Genomic DNA, 19,981 nt, shown 5'->3' on the forward strand with positions numbered 1-19,981 from the left:
CACGAGCAGCACGTCACACCCCAGGAAGGGCAGAAACTGCACCCTCGTCGCCTTCTGATCCCTCGACACTCACAGGTACTCAGGAGACGTCAGGAACGGGTGGGACCAGCTGACTCCACTACTCCCCTGCCTGGGAAGGCCCCGCTGCCCTGAAGGCCACGCTGAGGTCTTGTCCACCTCGGACCTTCTGTGACCAGATGTGGGTGATGCCGACTTCAGGGCCTTGGGGTATCTCTATCCATGACCCGCTCAGCCAGCTGGCCCTTCCCAGCATGAGGCCTCCCCGTGCTGTCCCTTCTCCTCTGCATGCGGTGTGCCCACAGCGTGCCTGCAGGGACATGGCGCATGGATAGGTGCTGGGCCGGGTCGGGGGGTGGCAGCCAAGAGGGTGGACTTGCCATGCTGCCGAGGCCAGGCCGACAGAGCCAGGCGCCAGCTGGCACTGCTGGGCAGCAGGAAGCGCAGGTGTGGTGAGGGGGCCTGGAGGACAGGGTGGGGAGACCGTGTCCATGGGGCCGAGTGGGGGTTACACGCCCATGCCGATTGCCCGCACGGCCTCAGCACCCAGCGCACAGGACCAAGGCTCCCTGGGGCCCACAGAGAGCTCAGGGCGCACCCAAGGACGGGCCTCTCAACCAGAGCCAAGACGGGGAACAGAAACTAAAACAAGCATTTTATTCCATTAAAACCCATGGCCCTTGCACCGCAGACCACGTCCATAACTTACAATCTAAACAAAAGCCAGTTTATATAAATAAGGAGGAGGTCGTTTCTGAAGGAATCAAATTCTGGGAAAGAAAAAAAGAAAAAATAAGTAAGTATCAAACAATTCTGGTATCTTCCCAAATTAAACAAACTGACCCAGCCTTCCTGCTGACATTCGGGGCTGTTGCTTCAACATGTAGCCTCGACCCCTCAGGGGTGACGGGCAAGGGCCACTCCCCACGGCACCCCTGCCTGGGTCCCGGCGGTCCTCCACTGGAGCCCCAATACCCTCACGCCCTGGCACCTCCTCACCAAGAGGACCCCATCTAGGTGCGTGTCTGGCCTGGGCCAGCCTCCAGGTGCCCTCGCACGGCCTCTCCCCTGTACAGCCAGTCTCCCCTCCCCCTGGCACTCTGCTCCTCACCCCCTATGCCCCCGTCCCCAGCCTGGCCCACTGCACTCCTGCCTTGGGACAGGACACCAGTGTTGGTGTCACCACCAAGCAGGCTGTGGGGTTGGGGGGGGTGTCTGCCTCCACTGCTGGCTCCACTGCCTGAGAGCCCCCACTGTGACCTGACACCTCTGCCCACCCTTAGGGGTCCTGTGCTGACACACCATATTCGTTGTCTAAGGAGGGTGACAGCCTCATTTTCAGATGCTACAGGTTCAGCCTAATCAGGCACCTGCCCAAGGTCACTGCCGATGGGCCCACAGATCTCTTGGAAAACCCCAAGGGTCTGACCAGAGCCCCTGCCCCAACCCGGGGTCCCATGCAGCCCAGGCCGCCCTGAGAGAAAGACCGCAGGACTCTCAGCAGAGGCTACTCTGGCCCCGACAGGGGAACAGGTGCCTGCCCCATGGCTCTGGCTCTCCACAGATGAAGGATGTGGGGAGGACCTCTGGTGCAAGGGGACGTGCTGTGTCACAGCAGTGGCCTCCAGCCGAGGGCTCAGGGAGTGTAGGTTGGATCTGGCATCCACTGTGGGGGCCCTGGGCTGAGGGATGGTCACACAGACATAACACGCCCCCACCCCGTCTCCCAAGGGGCTCCTCAAGGAAGAGGCGGTGTGGGGGGCACCCTGGGCCACAGCAACCCGTCTGTGACTCTCGACGGGGCCCCTCAGGACAGGTGTGCACCGGGAAGGCCAGAGCAGAGCCGACGTTTTGCAATTCCAGGTTCAGCGGCAGCTGCCAACAGCTCTACTTTCTCCAGGGCCGAACACACAAAGGCCCGGATGGCAGGCTCTGCGGGCTCCTGCCAGGGTCTGCCACGAAGACTGTGGGGCAGGAGGCTCCAGGCAGCCACCGAGGGCAGTGCCAGGGAGTCTGCGTGTCACACGCATCGCGCATGCGGTGCTCCACCTCACAGTGTGGCCGACAGGGTGAATGCCAGCTCTTTCTGAAGGGATCACAGGGGCTTAATGAAATTAGCTTCCTCAGAAATGCCCCATTGTGGCCCTGCTCGCAGCCCAGGGACAGACATGCCTGGGAAAAATGTGCTGGCCTCAAACAAATCTCCTCGAGAACCTGCTCCTTCTGCACCCGAGTAGAACCCTCCGCTGAGGGGCACAAGGCGTCAGGGTCGGCTCTGACGCGGCGGGAACCCTGCCACCCCAAGGACCTCGTGTAACTCACCCTCAGGACAGGAGGGAAACAAGTGCGTCCAGAAATTTGCTCCGATCCTCAGCTTTCAGCTCCATCACTGAAGTAATGAAAGAAAAACACCTTTCCTTCAGAGGGAGGAGTGGGAAAACAAGGCAAGGCACGGAACTCCCTCCGTCCCTCCGTGGCCAGAACGAGCTTCCACATTCCAGCTGCACAAGCCCCCACGCCTGGAGCGCTCTGGGCCAATGGTTCGCCTTTCCCTGTCCCGCTGTATTTAATCTTGAAAGTGCTGGCTATGCTGGGAGAGGCCAGAGCTGGGGCATATGGGAAGGGCCCTCTGGGCTCCAGCAGTCATAGCCTGCAGAGGGGACTCGCAGGTGTGACGACTCAGAGCCTCACAGACCTGGGCAGGGCCGGCCCTGCCCATCCTGCCAGACACAGAGCCCTACCCCACATAGGCTGAGGGAAGCCCCGGTGGGCAGGCCACCATCAGCCTCAGTGCCCCTTTGACTCAAGGGGACAAGCTACACGCTGCCTGCATCTCACAGGGTCATCAAGCTCGGCCAAGCCACAGGCCTTCAGCACACAGGGCAAAACCAGGTCCTGAGAAAGGTCTGGCCTGGTGCTGGGGGCTGTCCACGCCACCAGCCACAGCACCGGGAGCCCCAGATCCAGCTTACCCAGGTGGGCACTGGCCTGGCTCACTGTACACCCCCAGACCTGGCTCTCCACCCTCAGGGTAAACCCAGCAGCTCCAGCCCCGACTCCTCCCTATGTAAGGAAGGCCGCCAACCTCTCACACATCTTGGGCACGAACAGCCAGCAGGGACTACTGCTCTCGGGGTGAACCGACACCACCTGGGCCCCAGCCGTGACTGTGCCTGGCTTGAAGCAAGCTTGGAGACAGCTGCGGCAACGTGAAGAAAGACTGGGTCTCCCAAGACAGTGATCTGTCATTGGTGAGGAATAGGGCGGTGGTGATGTAAGAAAATGTCCTTTCTGAAAGATGCTGAGGGGTGTTATAGGCTGACTGTGTGCCCCCAAATTCCTATGTGGAAGCCCTAACCCCCAGTAGCTCAGAATGTGACTGTATTTGGAGAAGGGAGGGCCCTTAAACAGGTAATTAAGTTCAAAGGGGGGTGTTAAGGTGGGATCTAATCCAATCCAATAGGTGTCCCTAGAGAAGGAAATCTGGACACAGACACCAGGGATGTGTGCACAGAGGAGACGCCATGTGAGGACTCTGCAAGAAGATGGCCGTCCACAGCCAGGAGCAAGGCTTAGGAGAAACCAGCCCTGCCCACCTTGACCTTGGTCTTCTCGCCTCTAGGACTGACAGGAAATAACTGGGGTGAGACACCAAGTCTTGGCACTAAGATATGGCAGCGTCAGCAAACTAATGCGGAAGCTGAAGTGTCAGGAAGTCTTTTTACTTTAAAACCTGTCAACAAGAATACAAAGGCAAATTCGGCCAAATGTGAACCAGGCTCCAAGCTGGCATTTGGGGAAGCGGCTGTCAGCCAGGGCCCTTCCACTCTGGGCCCGTCTGACACACAGGTGGGGCCAGTGCTCGAGTCAGCACACAGGCAGGGCCCATCACGACACAGAGCCCTGGCCAGTGTGGAGGTGGCCGGCACAGCTTTTGAGGTGTTTGCCCTTGGGTGGCTACAGGCCCCACTATTCCCTTACCCCACGAGAAGGGGACAACCCTGACCAGTGAGGCCCTGAAGGCCAGAGCTGGGCCTGTCACTCCCCAGGAAACACCTTTTCTCTCTCCAAGGGGCCCTGAGCCACCTGGAGTAGCCTGTGCCAGGGTCAGTTCCAGGAGGTAGAGAGGTCTGCTGGCGGGCACCTCCAGCCAGTGCTGACCTGGGAGGGGCAGGTGGGAGAAGCGTGGCTGAGCAGGAGGAGACTCTCACCTGAGAGGTCAAAATGGTTATGCAGCGTCCGGGAGTTGGTGCTTTCCGCTGCCTTCTCAAACGCCCGCCCAAAAAAGCTGTGGACACACGAGACACGTTGGGGGCCAGGCTGCCTGCAATAGACCCTTCCCTGCTGCTGCCCCAAGACAGACGCCAGGGGTAGACGTTGCTCTACTCAGCAGGGCCGGTGGGCCGATGTGCTAGGCCCCCACACCCAGCCCAGGACAAGGACAAGCCGCTCACTTCTTCCTGTCTGAGCTGTCGGTCTCCGGGGGGATGCCCACCACGGTCACCGTGCCCTGCTCGGCGTTCAGCGGGGCGGCCATCACCAGGGGCAGGAGCTTGCAGCGCCGGTTCTTTGTCTGTGGAGACAAAGGGCACCAGGTAGGGTGTGGTGGGCCCGAGCACACCACTCAGCACCCAGAGCCCTGCAGTGCCAAGCCACCCTGTTCCCCACGGCCTCCAGAAGAGATGCTCTAGTCCCTGCACTGTCACGCCCAGGCTGTGACACCGTGTGCCTTGGGTCCCTTGTGCACTGGCTCTGCCCACTGCCCCATGGCTGCTCCTCACAGGGGCTCTGCCCCGCTGTCCCCTCCTAAACCTCCTGTACCTCCTGCCGCAGCCACTGTCTTCCCCAGGAGGCCCCCCAACCCCCACCTTGTCTCGCCCCATCCTCTCGTGGTGCGTGTCCCCACCTGAAGCCCCCTGGCCTGCTTGTGTGCTCCCACAGGGTGGGGACTGAGTGTCTCCCTGTACTCCCAGTACTGCTGTACTGGTGGCACCTATACCTACGACCCAGGTGGCCGACCAATCTGATTTGTCCAGGATGCAATGCAGGCCAGCCGGTCCCTGGGGCAGCAGGGCCCAGCGGGTGGTGGCTGCTCAATAAATGTCTGATAAACAAATGGCTCCTGTGAAGCCGATACCTGTTCACCCATTTTATAGACAAGGAAACTGAGGCTCAGGTCAGGTAATCTACCTCCTGTCACACAACTGGTGAATGAGGATGGGATTTAAACCCAGCCTAGAGGACTTCAGAGCTTGTATCTTGTCCCTCGTTCATCTTTTGACATCACCTGATTGACTTCACAGAGCATTCATATCATCGCTTTATTGGTTTGCTTAGCAGAACAAGAAAATGTCAACTTCCTGTCACGTATTTCATTTGAAATGGCCCCTGGCATGAACCCTTATCCTCAAAGCAGAGTAAGACTTTGATTATTGAAATATGTGGACTGGCCTTTGCACAGTCGCAGCCAGGAAGAGCCCAGTGTCAGCTGGGGACGAACCCCTGCCTGAATGCCAGCTGAGCGAGGGGTCTGCGCCAGGCCAACACAAAGAAGGGTGCTGGGCCACATGGAAGGCAAAGCTGCGCACAGAAGGTTAGCCTAGCAGACAAGTTCAGCGAGTCTGTGCCGTAACCAGCCCGCTCTCCCTGACCTGCCACAGTGGGACGGCAGCCCCAGCCCCGTGCGCTCCGCATGGGCCCCTCCCTCCTCCTCCCACCGACTTGCTGTGAGAACTGGAAGGTGCCTAGGGGTCGGCTTAGGAAATACAGCTCTGAAAGAGTAAGGGGTTCCCCAAGGCTGGCAGCTGGGGAACGGCCACCCCAAGGCCAGCGTCTAACACTCAGTCCGGGGCACCCTGCTGCACCCACAGCATCCCCCGCGCAGCTCCTCACCGAATACACAAAGGACTTGAGCAGGTGTCGGCTGAGCAGGCTTAGGGATGCCGGCTTGGAGAACAGCGCCACATCTGGAGTGCCCTGGGGAGGGAGACAGATGGTCAAAGGAAGCTACCGGCAGGCGTGGCCTGGCCCCATGCACCCGCGGGGAGCCTGACCTCAGTGAGGGAGCAGTAGAGGAAAGGCCCCTGGGAGATGACGAGGTTGGTGCAGAGGCAGCTGGCGATGGTCTGCTGGGTGGCTCGCAGCTGCTTCTTGGCGAGCTCCAGGCCCAGGTACAGCTTGTCCAGGTTACTCCTGCAAAGGGGCAGACACGGCTTTGGTGTTGTTTATTGAAGACTCGGGGTTCCTGGTTCAGGAGGGGGTCTGGGGATAACAGTTGATCTTCTCTCCCTTCTGAGTTCCTTTCAAGTGAAAGAAAGGGGATAAAAAATGCACAAACCCACAGTGATGTAAACAAGAGGTGAGGAGGGGTGCCAGCATCAGAACAGGGGACACTGAGAGCCAACAGAGGGAAGACCCCGCAGCGGAGGGCCCAGGAAGGTGCCTGCAGGCCTCTCATGGAGGAAGACGGGGGACCCTCTCCCACAGATGGACTTTTACTTTTTCCCCCCAAAAGGGAGGGTTCCCCTCTGAATACATGAAATGAACTCTCTCTGGAGAAGCAGGGTCCTTAAGCAAAGCCTCTGTAACCCACAGTCATGAGTCCCAAAGTGTCACAGTCAGCGCCCCACCCAAAAAGTTGAAGCAATGTCTCTCAGCCAGCAAGCTGTGCCCCAACACCCAGGGCAGTTTGTTTGTTTGTTTATTGATTGATTGATTGAGACAGGGTCTTGCTCTGTCGCCTAGACTGGAGTACAAGTGGCTCACTACAGCCTTGAACTCCTGGGCTAAAGTGATCCTCCTACCTTAGCTTCCAAGTACCTAGGACTACAAGTGTGCCCCACCATGCCTGACTAATTTTTCTTTCTCTTTCTTTTTTTTGGGGGGAGGGGACAGAGTCTTGCTTTATTGCTCCTGGTAGCATGCAATAGCGTCATGATAGCTCACTGTAACCTCAAACTCCTGGGCTCAAGTTATCCTCCTGCCTCAGCCTCCCAAGAAGCAGGGACTACATACCTCCTCCTAAAAAGTCAGGGAAACAAAATTCACAGATGAGCATCAGAGAAGTACCAAGGTCAAATCTCCTCAAAGTCACTATCAGGAGCAAAATAACATCTCTCTGGACAATGACAGTACACTAGTGTCAAAGGTGCAGATCCCAGGGTGAACTCACTTTTTGTCAGACCCAAACAAATTAGAGCCAGGAAAGCTTGAAGCCAGAAAGCTCCTGCTTGCACATCTGGCATAGGACTGTCTTGGGGACTTTCTAAAATAACCCCATAAGAAATTCCTTCTGTGGGACTGCAGCAATTCAGATAAGATGCTCTGGAAAGAATACCTGTCCACTAACGGCACCTCCACCAATGAACTCACGCCAGCTCTGGCTTTGAGTCTCTGAAACCAATGAACTGTGTTTCCAACCAGCTTATGTGAACTGCTCCTTTTGCCAATAGAAGATTCCCTTTAGCCCTCCCCTCTTCGGATGCACACGTGGTGTGCCATAGCCATGCATCTCGGGTTATAGTCCTCTTTTCTAATTCCTGAATAAATTCAACATACTTGGAGACATTCTTCTATGATGTCTTTTTCTAGTTTGACATTAGAAAGACATGCCAAAAAAAAAAATCAAAACTGTCACATTTTATTTCAAAACAAGCTAAAAGCCGTGGAAAAAATAATGCAGGACATCTTAGGAAGTGAGATAAGAAAGGATTAGAAATAAAAGAAAAATAAGGCCAGGTGCAGTGGCTCACACTTGTAATCCCAGCACTGTGGGAGGCTGAGGCAGGAGGATTGCTTGAGGCCAGGAGTTCAAGACCAGCCTGAGCAAGAGCGAGACCCCATCTCTACTAAAAATAGAAAAATTAGCTGGGTGTGGTGGCATTCACTTGTAGTCCCAGCTACTCGGGAGGCTGAGGCAGGAGGATTGTTTGAGCCCAGGAGTTTCAAGTTGCTGTGAGATGTGATCACACCACGGCACTCTAGCCTGGGTGACAGAGTGAGACTCTATCTCAAAAATAAACAAGTAAAACTAAGTGAGAAACGAAGAGGAAACAAGAAGAAACACAAGAATGAATAAACACAACAAATAATGCTTTAAGAGATACAGAAGGTGAAAAAAGAAGAAAATTTTAAAAATCAGAAAGAAAAAGGAGCTGGAAGGGATTGAGAGAAAGCGAGGCGAGCTGAAGGGGCAGGCAGCGTGTCGCGTGCACCCTGCTCTGGCACTGGGATTCCGATTCCCACGAGCGGTTTCTGTAGGACACAGTCACTTCCACGCCCTGGGGTCCCCGAACCTGCCTCCCTGGACAGTGTGAGGCTGAGGACCAGTGGTGGCCCAGTGGGGACGGCAGCCCACGGCCACACCCGCTACCTGGAGAGACTGTCCAGAGCCTGAATGAAGTGATCTGTCCCTGAGCCGTCCTTCTCGGGATTCTCCATCAGAGACATGGTGGCAAAGACCACATCGCTGGCCAGGAACTTATGCTTGAACCCAAAGTGAATGCTGAAAGTCTGTATGCGCATGTCCTTCATCCTGTCATGGGAAGAAGCAATGTGGCTGTCACCCTCAACTTGTGGGTGAGCTCTTGCCACTGGGCCAGGCCAGCAGGCACACTAATGTCCCTCACCGGCCCCCTCTGACACTCCTGGCACAGCCATTCTGCTCAGAGAACGAGGCAGGTGAGAACGCCCAGAACACCAGCCTTGCAGCACAAAGTGGCTGAGCACCTCCTTGTCCACAGCTGCTCAGCTGGCGGGGACAGAGTCAGCCCGCCTGGCCAGGGGCTATGTGGGGTCCTGTCCTGTGCCCCAGCATGCCAGCTAGCGGGGCAGCCAGGCACAGAGCCTCCAGTGGTGCCTGAGGACCTGGGTGGACCTCACAAGTTCATACCACAGCCTCAGGATTTAAGGATCCTAAACCTCCCAGGTATTTTAAGGAGTCCTATTTTCAAGCCTAAAACAACTAAAACTTCAGGAATGGCCATAGTCAGATAATGCTCACTTGTACATTCTAGGGTTTTCTGAGTTACTTTAGGAGCGTTAAAGCACAAGCCTTCACTTTAAAGCTAAATCCAGAAAAATGTGCATTTACCCAAATTTAGTAGCAGACTCTTCAATCATTTCTCGCAAATTCTCCTTCAAGGAGATGTCCATGGACTGGAACTTCTGCTTCACCTGTTTCAGGGGGAGCCTGGAAAGACAGGGCGAGCCCCGGCACATGAGTGGGATTACGCAGCCCCAGCAGGATGGAAAGTGCCCGGAAGACCAGGGCAAACGAGGACACCCCGCACGTGCATCGAGACAATACCTCAGGATCTGGGGTGTTTTTGTACTTATGGCAGAACAGGCGGCAGCTGCATTTTACAACCAAGATGGGCAAACCAAAGCGGAGGTCTCTTCCTTCGGGGGTGGATGGGGTCAGAAGGTCACTCACCCCATGTCTGCCAGGAACTCCTGGAGCCGCTTCTGCCCATGCACAGACCAGAGCTTGAACCTGGCTGCAGTGTAGCTTGTGTTGCACAGGCTGTCGTGGAGGGACCAGTGCTGGTAGAGTGCCAGGCGGAGGCTGGGCCTGCGGTCAAGGAGCACGTGGTGCCCTCCAAACCACCCCACAGGGACCCATGCCTGGCAGTGCTTGGAGCCACCACGCCCAGCTAGGTTTTTAATTTTTTGTAGAGGTGGGGTCTCACTATATTGCCCAAGCAGTCTCAAGCCATCCTCCCACCTCAGCCTCCCAAAGTGCTGGGACTGCAGGTGTGAGCCATTGGACCTGGTCCTTACCCCCTTCTTGAATACACCCTCCACTGCCTCTGGCAGGCACTGTGCATGCAGCTGTGAGCAGGGACCGTCCCCCATGACAGACCTCTCCTCCACAGGTCAGGAGTGGCCCTACCACTGCTCCCCCAGACATTAGGCACACCTGGTCCTCACCATTGCCCCTCCCTACTCTTGGGCTCCAGGGCCACCATCCTCCCTGCTCACCCTCGGTGGTTTCCTTTCCACCTGGCGTCCTGGAGTCTGGACCTTAGCTCCCTGACTCCCTACCTCTTCCTCAGCCACTCGGCACCATGGTCCCCCGAGGACACCCCACCCCCAACATGGCGGGAAGGCTCCCACGCACGGCAGTCCTTTTCTCCAATTGCTTGGCCAGCACCATGGCCAGCTCTGGCCCCCTCCTTAGGCTCTCATGGGCACCTCACTCCTGATGTGCCCACATTCGTGTCCTCCCCAGCTGTCCCAGTGCAGGGACAGGGCAGCTCCATCCTTCCATCGCTCTACCCAACTGCTCATAGCCACTGCCGCAGTCTGGCCTGAGCTACCACCATGTGTCCTAGGACAGCTGTGACCATTTCCTCACCCCCACCTACCGCTACTGGGCAGCCAAGGGACCTTTTAAAACACTGAACTAAACTGGTCACTCTGAGACCTCCCGCTGCCTTAGGCTCACAAGGTCACACGCTCTGGCCTCCTTTGTGCCCGACCCCATCCACTTCATCTGCTTCGCCAGCTTTCCCCATGCCTACCACAGCCCCTGCTACCCTGTGTGGCTGAGGCTTGGTGTGAGATGTGGCTTCCCCCCCAGTTTTCCCTGGGCACTCCGTCAATGCCCCACATTCTGCTTAAAACGTCGCGCTCCATAATTACACGTTGGCTCACTTCTTTCCCAACTCACTGAACTGCCACGCTACACGGGCAGGCCCCACATGGACACGCCACGTGTGTCTATCAGTTAGTAGGGAGTGCTGGAAAAGGGTGACACTTCCAAACCCAGCTCTGGCATTTGGGAGCCACAGCCACACAGACAAGCTGGGGCAGCACCCCACAGCCCTCCTCCCAAAACATCCCGTCCCACCTGCTGCCCCTCCTGGGGTCCTGGTAGCCACAGCCACGCCACTTGCATACACACCACCCGCAGGGGACCTGGGAGGGCCCACAGAGGACGACAAAGCAAACAATGCCCACTGAGAATACTGGAGGCAGGGGTGCTGTCTGCAATGGCCGAGCTGCAAGGATACTCGTACTCGAAGGAGACCCGCGTGCAATCCACCGAGAGGGTATTCTCCTCGTCCTCATTCCGGTGGTTGTGCCGGGACACGTGGCGCTGCAGGACGCCGACGTCAGTCACGTATTTCATCCTGAAAACAAAGTGTCACAGGCCTGGGCCTGGGCTCCCTCCGCCCTGAGGGCCTGCCCACCCTTTGGGCTGTCCTGTATAAGGACCCAGGAGGCTCGGCCACCTTCTGCATAGAAACCAAGTAGCCGGGAAACACGACCTGACAGCTGGGATGGCTGGCCTCTGTCTCACCCACCTCCTGTCCTCTCATCTGATGTTTCCTGGGGGTGCGCACTGTGGAGGCCACGGCCCTGCCCACCAGCCCACACAGGCAAGTGGACAGACCCTGTCAGTGGCAGGAACCACAGTGGAGCGTGCAGACTCTAGACTGCACAGGAAGTGCACAGTGGGAGTGGCCAGGCCCCACTCCAGGCCCAAAGTGCCTCAGACCAGGATGGTGCCAGCAGGACCTCACCTGGGGACAGCAAAGGCCAGGGATGTACCTGACACTGCACACACCGCTGCCTCAGGACCCTAAGTTATCTATGTGCAAACCCCACACTACTGTTAACAGAGAAGGGGACTGAGGCCCAGCAAGGCGGTGGGCTGTGCCAAGGTGACATGTCTGGGCAGTGGCCCTAGGTCTGAGGCTCCACGGCCGCACTGCAGGACCCGACAGGGGCATGGCAGGGAGGCAGGAAACAGAAGGCCTGGGGTGCAGGGCCCAGGCAGAGGCTGTGCCAGGTGACAGCCTGGAGACATCTGTATGGTCCCCTAGGAGGGGGTGAGCATCACATGGTCAAGCTCCCTTTTGGTTCCCTAGAGGTCACCAGAGGAGCCCTCCTCAGCATTCGAGTTCTGGGGCATCCAGACCTTCTTAAAACCCTCTCCAGCCCTCCCCTTGCCTTTGAGATCAAACCTGCATGCCCTGGCTTGGGCCCCCACCCCCTCCTCCTGCCTACCCTACCTGTGCCCACCTGCCCCCAGACCACTGCACAGGCCACACCCCAGCACCCACACTGAAGGGCTCCCTTCTGCTACCGCTGGCTCCACCTGGTGGATGAAGAGGGCACACGTGGCCACAGCAACTCTGCCAAGATCCCAGTCCTGGGCCCTTCCCCAGTGACAATGGCTCCAGGCCAAGGAGGAGCCAGCACCCTCCTTCCCAATAGGACCCCCCGGTGACCCTGTGGCAGACTCAGGGGCCGTGGCTAGGCTATGCCCCGGAAGTGGGGGAGTGCATCCTTACTGGGTGATCTTGTCCTGTACCCATTGGTCCGTAAGTCCAACGATGGCCCACCTACAGGGAGAGAAGGCGATGGAGCTGGCCTGCGGGAGCAAAGGGTGGAGCGGCAGCCGGAGCTGGACACTCCGGGGAGCATCCTGCCAGCGGGGCCAGGCGCTGGCCCGCACTCAGACAGGTGGCCTGCCCCTTCTCGGTGGAGAGGTCAGAGGGTCAGCTTGGGGCTCGTGGTGCAGTGTCCGCCACCATGGAGGCGTTAAGCACTCGCAGGAGGTAAATCTCTCAGGACCAGGACATTGGCAACGATGTGGCCAGCCCTTCTGCCTGCCCCCGAGCCCACTCTGCCCTCACTCTGCCTGAGCATCCCAGGCCCCAACACTCGAATGGAGGCTGTGCCCAGCTGCTGGCAGCCCTGGCACTGCTTCACCGTCCCCCACCCCAAGCATGGCAGGCCCTAGTCCCGTCAGCATGTTTGTCCTGCAGCGTAACATCTTTTAAGCCTTTGGAGAACCTTCAAAAGTCCCGTCTCCAGGCTCATCCTTTATCGATGAGACCCAGGCTGGGGCTGGCCCCCAGCAAGAGCGCCCCAGGCCCTGGCTGTGCTCAGTTGTGCCAGGTTGCCAGGTGCCAACCTTTGAGACTTCCTCCGGGCTCATAGCTGAGAGCAGCAGAGGACACACCGTGCACACTGAGGCAAGGAGGCCCTGGGAGGTCCTCCGCAGGGGCCAGTGGGTGCCCCAGCACCCATCGCATCTCCCAGTGCAGCGTGCCTCGGAGGGACCTCTTCAGAAAATGCCAGCGGGGCCATATTCCCTGATGGACCCCACCTTGTTCTGACCTTCCTGCACGTGTTTTTGAGTCATGTTGTTTTGCATTTGCTCTTGTGTTGTTTCTGGGGTTTCCTGAAATCACTGCTGAACTGATAGGCCTGTAGTGGGGGGGCTGTGGAGGGTGCCACTGGGCACACAGCAGGTGCTCACTGAAGGCACCTGCTCCACGATGCTGCGCGTGTAGAATGACAGGGCAATGGCTGGCTGGGCGTGAGAAGTAGAACGCTACACCCAAACGGCTCAAGCCAGCGGCCAGAGATTAGAACTTGGGGCATCCCTCCTGCCTGGCAGACCCGGCTCTCCGCTTTCCAGCTGCTTCCTTTAACAGGAACATTCAAGCACCTGTCTGTGCACTTAAAGTGATCATGCCCTATTGCTTATACACACTGCTCATTGCCACCTGCGTCTCTCTCTGCCTGACCCTTCATTCCTGCCTTGCATGACTTGGGGGGAAAGACTGCCCTCTCAACTCACAGCACCCTCCCTGCCCAGGATCTGTAAGTAAAAATCTTTGAACTTGTTTCCTATTGTAGCGTATTGAATTTGTGTCTTCCGTTTGAAGAACCAGGGCCTGCCCCAGGCCAAGTTCTCCCCAGAACGCCAGGGAGAAACAGGGTCAGGCTCCCAGCATAGCTGGATATGGGTCAGACAAGAGCCACAGGGCATCTACCAGTATGAACAAGTATCCCGTGTGAGGGACCCCGGTCACAGGTTGGACAGCCAGGCATCAGACCACCCACCAGGCATGAGAAGTATCCCGTTAAAGCCACACTGTGAACACCGAGTCCTGCTCCCTTTGTTTCCCACAAGGGCAGGGTTGCCGGCCACTCTGGTGTGAGGGGCTCTTATAATCATGCATCACTGCTATGGGACTCCTACCTGACCTTACTGCCGGACACTCTATGTGAGACCCTGACTCCTACCCTGGATGTGGGCATTGTTACTTCCACACCATAGAGGAGAATCTGAGGCTGAGAGGGTGGCATCAACCGGCCAAGGACAGTTGGGAGCACACAGCCAGGCACCAGCTCACAGTCCACGAAGGAGGCCTGAGGGCCGGCAAGGACCCACGGGCTGGCAGCGTCACACTGAGGTGATGACAGAGTACCCCAGGCCTAGTGGTTGCCTCATGCCAGCTCCCCAGCTCCTCTGAAGCCCAAATTCTGCACAGACCACAGACCACGGACGGTCAGACCGTCATGGCACAGAGACCAGGACGCCCAGCGCAGAGGTTGGGGAGCCAGGCTGGAACTGCACTCTTCCCTCAGAAAGGCTCTGCAGACTCCATTTCTAGACCCACCCATGTTGACAGTGACCAGCCAAGGCCTCCTTGTCTGTACGTCGAGCACCCAGCCCACAGCCCACATGGTGAAGTCAGAGGCAGGAGGGTTTTTGCTGTATCAAGTTTCACCATGTGCCTAGGCCACAAGGATGCCTAGCAAGGGCTGCCCTATTCAAACCTCACACTCCTGCCACCTGAATTTGCCAAGCACAAGGTAAAATTAGGCTGCACCCAAGCCACACCTCTCACCCTCTGCGCTCTCTGATGCCCTACACCTGAGTTTGCATGAAGCCCCCCAGAGCCTCACACTTAGCAAAACCAGGGTTGTGCAGGTTCTCAGAAAGGGGCTGTGTCTGACGTTCCTGGTGGGAACAAGGGAGGTGCCCTCCCTGCAGGACGGAGCTGCTCAAGTGGCACTGACCTAGGCTGGGCTGCAAGACTCCCAACGCAGACACTGCAGGGGCTACGTACCACAGCATGTCATTCAGGTCCTTGGACATCATCCACGCCAGGTCAAACATCACCATGGCTGACTGCAAGGAACCAGAGAAAAGCCTGAAGCCAAGGGAGGCTCTGATCGTGGAGGGGCACACACCAGGGCCAGGCCATGCAGCAGGGCCAGTCCTAAGCCTACAGGGCCCTGGCTGAGCCCCTGCAAATGGAGGGTCTGCCAGGCCAGGGCACGCAGATGGATTCCAGCCCGAAGTGAGGAACCAGTACACTCTAAACCGAGGGGAGGGAGACTGAGAGGAATTCAGTGGCCCTGCATGCGCTCTCTGCTGGCTAAATCATCACTGCCTACACACTTGGTCCTGCAGCAACGGAAGAAGGGGAAGAGTGCACCACACAGTGTGGGACAGCCCAGGTGCAGCACTGGGCTGTAGTGTCTACACATCTCCCTGGGTCCCTCAGTGATGCCTGAGACAGGAGCTGAAGCCCAGAGGCTGGGGGTCCCATCGTCTGCCTGGCCATGCATCCCTGCACCCCTCCAGGCTGGCTGGCAGCCTTGCATACACTCCCAGGAAGGGAAGACGAGCCAGGGCTCTGCTTCCAGTTACCTGGACATTAAAGTGGCAGGGGCCTCAGGACCCCCAGTGAGGAAGGTCTTTGCAACAGGGCTGTCCATGGATGGAAGGAAGCATTTAGCAGAGGGTCTGGTTAGGGAGAACCCGAGGGGGATCGATGTCTCCCTATGACAATAAAGGGACACTGGAAATATGGTACTTAATGTTCAAGGTCCCAGGGTCAAATTCTAAGACTAAATACAGGATGTTTCATTGGAAACTTATTTTCAGGGCTTTCTTAAGGTCCTGAACTCTGTTCAACACTAACAGAGTCGACAGAGTAGGTTTTCTGCACTGAATTCTATTCTATAAAACACATACACTGATGTGCTGTTATAAGCCAATGGAGTTTTTTTGTTTTTTGAGACAAAGTGTCACTCTGTTGCCTAGGCTAGAGTGTCGTGGTGTCAGCCTAGCTTACAGCAACCTCAAACTCTTGGGCTCAAGTGATCCTCCTGCCTCAGCCTCCCGAGTAGCTGGGACTATAGGTATATGCCACCATGCCCAGCTAATTTTTTGTTTCTGTTTTTTTAGTTACCCAGCTAATTTTTTTCTATTTTTAGTAGAGATGGGGTCTCACTCTTGCTCAGGCTGGTCTCGAACTACTGAGCTCAAAGCAATCCACCTGCCTCAGCCTGCCAGAGTGCTAGGATTACAGGTGTGAGCTCCTGTGCCCAGCCACCAATAGAGTTTTATCTTCTTGCACAGAGATTAATACAGACTCACTCTGTACGTCTGATGATGAACAAAAATAATAGCTGCTGTTCTTTGAGCACCTGTTGGGTGCAAGGGATCGTCTTAACAATTGCCTCTGAAGTAAGGATTATTCTCTTCATTTTACAGAGGAAAAGGAGTTTAAGGCCCAGAGAGGCTGCAACACCGGCCCAAGGTCACACAGTGGGCAGCTGTGGAGCTCAGATTCAAACCAGGCTTTTATGGCTCTAAAACCTATGCTCCATCCTCAGGTTTTCTGATGCTGACCCTTGGAGTCAGAACTTTTTGGGGAGTTACACCTATTCTCACTTACTGACGTCCCATGATATTCATACTGCTCGTAGTCAAAGAGGATGTCTCTTCTGTAATGACACAAAATGCAGGTCTTCAACAGGAAGCAGCAGTGCAGGTAGCCAAAACATTTGGAAAAATGCTAAAACTTGACAGTATTCGAAGAAATGCAAATTAAATCATGGTACTATTTGTTTTTACTTATTGACTCTTTAGCAGGAGGTATACGTACAATGCTGGGAAACCAACAGAAACCGCATGTGGTAAAGTATGACGTAAAGTGGTGTAGATCCAGAATCCCACTTCGGAGAAATTATCACAAAACCACAATTCAAAGAAACAAGCGAGACAAACTTGCTGTGTGTACAGTTATTCACTGCAGCCTTATTTGTAATGATAAAAATACTAGAAATAACTGACATTTCAAAAAGAAGGAAAATTGCCAATTAAGTACTGTGCACTTTAGAAAGGCTGGTCAGAATTATCTAAAACAGTTATATAAAGTAAAACAGTGTAAAGTCACATGCATATTTGATTATGTAAAATACGTACAAGTCTGGATAACCCAGGAAGGGAAATCCAAATGCAGAATCTCTTTGAATTAGGCAGTGAGATTATGGATTATTTTCACTTTTCTTTCCTTACGCTTCCTGAAATGGTTTCACATTGTCCTCCTATGAGGGGGTGGCCTTCCCTGCCAAGGCCAGCAGGTGGGAGTGCATATCCTCAGCGGGAAACGGGGGGACATTGGCTGGATGGCCCCGTGAGACTTTCCATGACGGATCCAGCAAGGAATTCCCCTGAGACCCACCCCGAGGTAAACTGCTGCACGTTCACCTCAAGCTAGAATAACTTTTCCTATATTTTCACTTTAAAGCACTTCAATTTTTTTTACATTTGCAGTAGGAAGAAGAATTATGGATGACTCAGTTTCCTTTTCATACTTTTGTTCTATGAAATATTTTACATAATTGGCATATATTTCATTTATAAAGAATTTGTAAGTAAAAATGTCTACATCTGAAAAACCCAATAAAAATAAAGAGCCAAGGGCCATGGCCCCTAACAGATGGCATGTATGTGGGAGGCCACAAAGGCCTGTCCTGTCACTTGTGGGACCAGAGGGCAACCCAGAGCTCTTCCCCATTGCAGCGGTCACATGGTCTCCTAGAGCTACCAGCACAGAGGTTCTAAACTACTAATAAATGAATTATAGGATATAGAAAAACAGGTGTCAGGGGCAGCACAGACCCCAAGGCGAGGAGGCTCCTGGTGCCAGGAGCTGCTTGACCTGCAGACTTACCTCCGGGCCTCCCACTCTCTCCGCTGCCGTCGCCTCCTCGTTTGCTCCAGTATCTCCTGGCATGGGGACAAAGAGACCAGAAGGTGGAGCAATTGTGCCACGGCCTGAGAAGGTTCCAATTTGGCAGAAGCCAGTGGGGCTCAGACCCCTGAGGGAGACCATGGTCATACCCACGTCCTGAGCACACCTGTTCCTGGGGAAGCGAGGAGCTCAGGCAGGGGCGCTGGGACTCCAGCTCCCCCAGGGGCTGGGGCTTCCCCAGGGCCTGCCAGGTTACCCGCCATATCTGTTCACTCCATCCGGCCACTGTCCACAGCACCATGGGATCTGGGGTAAACCCACACTCCCCCCACACCAGCTTCCCCATCAGGATTCACGAGAGCTGATATTTCTTGCATTCTACCGTGTGCTAGCAACTATTCCAACTTTACACGCACCATCTCATTTCATCCTCACAACAAAGGCATGGGATAGGGTGGTGTTTCTAAAAATCCATGGTCCTGAGACTTCTGCTTCCGGGAAGTAGAGTAGATGTATTTTTCCCTCCATGTCCACTAAATATACCTACAACCCCTGGATGTTATAGAAAAACCAAACTAAGCAAGACTAGGAAATGTAAAGGTGAAGGCAGACTAGTTAGGGACTCCGGGACCTGAGCAACAACATGGCAGTATATTCCCCTGGCTTTTCTTTTTGGCTCATATATCCCAGGTTTGGGGCTGAAGAAGCCAATGAGCTGGAAACACCAACAAAAAAAATCCCATTTAGCCAAAGGACCAGGAAGGAACAGCCTAGACAGAAAACTATTAGGCAATAACTACTCCAGCCAACACCACTGAAAACACGCCCACCGTGCCTAGACTACCCCGTTTGCAAAGCTGTAACAGGCACCCCACCCTCTGCCCAGCAGTGTCAGAGTAGCCAAGGAAGGAGCCGAGACTTACACTCCCACTGGTAGGTGACAAGCACACACTACAACCCTGCCCCAGTGGTGGGGTAGCCTGGACTTCCACCTCCCTCAGTAATGAGGCACGCCTCCCCCTCCCTGCTGAGGGGGTTAGAGGGGCAAGGCAGGGAGCCTGGACCTTCACTACCCAATGGTAACAAGGTGTCACTCCCTCAGTGTTAATGGAGGCCACGTGGGGAACCTGAACTTCTACCTCCATCCAGTGCCACTACCTGCTCCTTGGCAGAGCAGTGTCAGAGCCAGGCAGCTAAAACAGAAGATTTAAATAAAACCCAGAGTCTGGTAATAGGATACAAAAACATCCAGGTTTCATTAGGAAAGCACTTATCATGCAAAGAATAAGGACAATCTCAAACTAAATGAAGAAAGACAACCCACAGATGCCAACACCAAGGTGAGAGGTCGTTAGAATGATCTGACCAAGATTTTAAAGCCACCACCATAAAAATGCTTTGGCAAGCGATTACAAAAACGACTCGAACATATGGCAAATGGGAAGTCTCAGGAAAGAAACAGGAGATGTAAAGAAGGGCCAAATGGAAAGTTTAGAAATGAAATTGAAAGTTGAAAAATACAATTGGAATGTTAACTCAGTGAACAGGTTCAGGAGCAGAACAGAAAGGACAGAGGAAACAATCAGTGAACTAGCAGATAGAAAGATTGAAACTACCTGGTCTGAACAACAGAGAGAAAACAGACCAAAAAAATAAAAACCAGATCCTAAGGGACCAGTGGAACCACAACAAAATATCTAACATTCACGACATCGTACCCTGGAAGGAGAAGAGAAAGAGGGTGGACTCTGAAAACACACTTGAAGAAATAAAGGCTATAAAATTTGGCACAATGGCCTGGCACAGTAGCTCATGCCTATAATCCCTGCACTTTGGGAGGCCAAGGCAGGAGGATCGCTTGAGCCCAGGAGTTCCAGATCAGCCTGACAATAGTGAGACTCCATCGATACAAAAAATAAAAAAAATTTAGCCAGGCATGGTGGCCAAGCCTGTAGTCCCAGCTACTCAGGAAGCTGAGGCAGAAGAATCACTTGTGCCCAGGAGTTGGAGGCTGCAGTGACATATGATGATACCACTGCACTCTAGCCCAGATAACAGCAAGATCCTGTCGCAAAAAAAAAAAAAAAAAAAAAATTCACATAAACCTATACTTAAGAAACTGAGTAAACCCCAAAAAGGATAAACCCAAAGAAATCCACATC

At 54.9% G+C, this 19,981-nt stretch overlaps 1 protein-coding gene across 1 annotated transcript in view; it reads right to left on the reverse strand.

Moving 5' to 3' along the window:
* Nucleotides 1-646: 646 nt before the first annotated feature.
* The window catches only part of CDC45 (cell division cycle 45), a 29,542-nt gene continuing 10,207 nt past the window's right edge, over nt 647-19,981 (reverse strand). The window contains exons 6-19 of the mRNA XM_045535165.1: nt 17,799-17,854; nt 16,518-16,566; nt 14,898-14,959; nt 12,321-12,371; nt 11,034-11,153; nt 9,452-9,583; nt 9,110-9,208; nt 8,390-8,551; nt 6,072-6,210; nt 5,911-5,994; nt 4,473-4,591; nt 4,230-4,306; nt 2,341-2,407; nt 647-788 (exon numbers count right to left, since the gene is read on the reverse strand). Coding sequence (XP_045391121.1) covers nt 2,343-2,407; nt 4,230-4,306; nt 4,473-4,591; nt 5,911-5,994; nt 6,072-6,210; nt 8,390-8,551; nt 9,110-9,208; nt 9,452-9,583; nt 11,034-11,153; nt 12,321-12,371; nt 14,898-14,959; nt 16,518-16,566; nt 17,799-17,854 — 1,215 coding nt within the window. The 3' untranslated portion in view covers nt 647-788; nt 2,341-2,342. The remainder of the gene's footprint in view (nt 789-2,340; nt 2,408-4,229; nt 4,307-4,472; nt 4,592-5,910; nt 5,995-6,071; nt 6,211-8,389; nt 8,552-9,109; nt 9,209-9,451; nt 9,584-11,033; nt 11,154-12,320; nt 12,372-14,897; nt 14,960-16,517; nt 16,567-17,798; nt 17,855-19,981) is intronic.

This window comes from Lemur catta, chromosome 21 (assembly GCF_020740605.2).
Source record: "Lemur catta isolate mLemCat1 chromosome 21, mLemCat1.pri, whole genome shotgun sequence".
Taxonomy (NCBI): Eukaryota; Metazoa; Chordata; class Mammalia; order Primates; family Lemuridae; genus Lemur; species Lemur catta.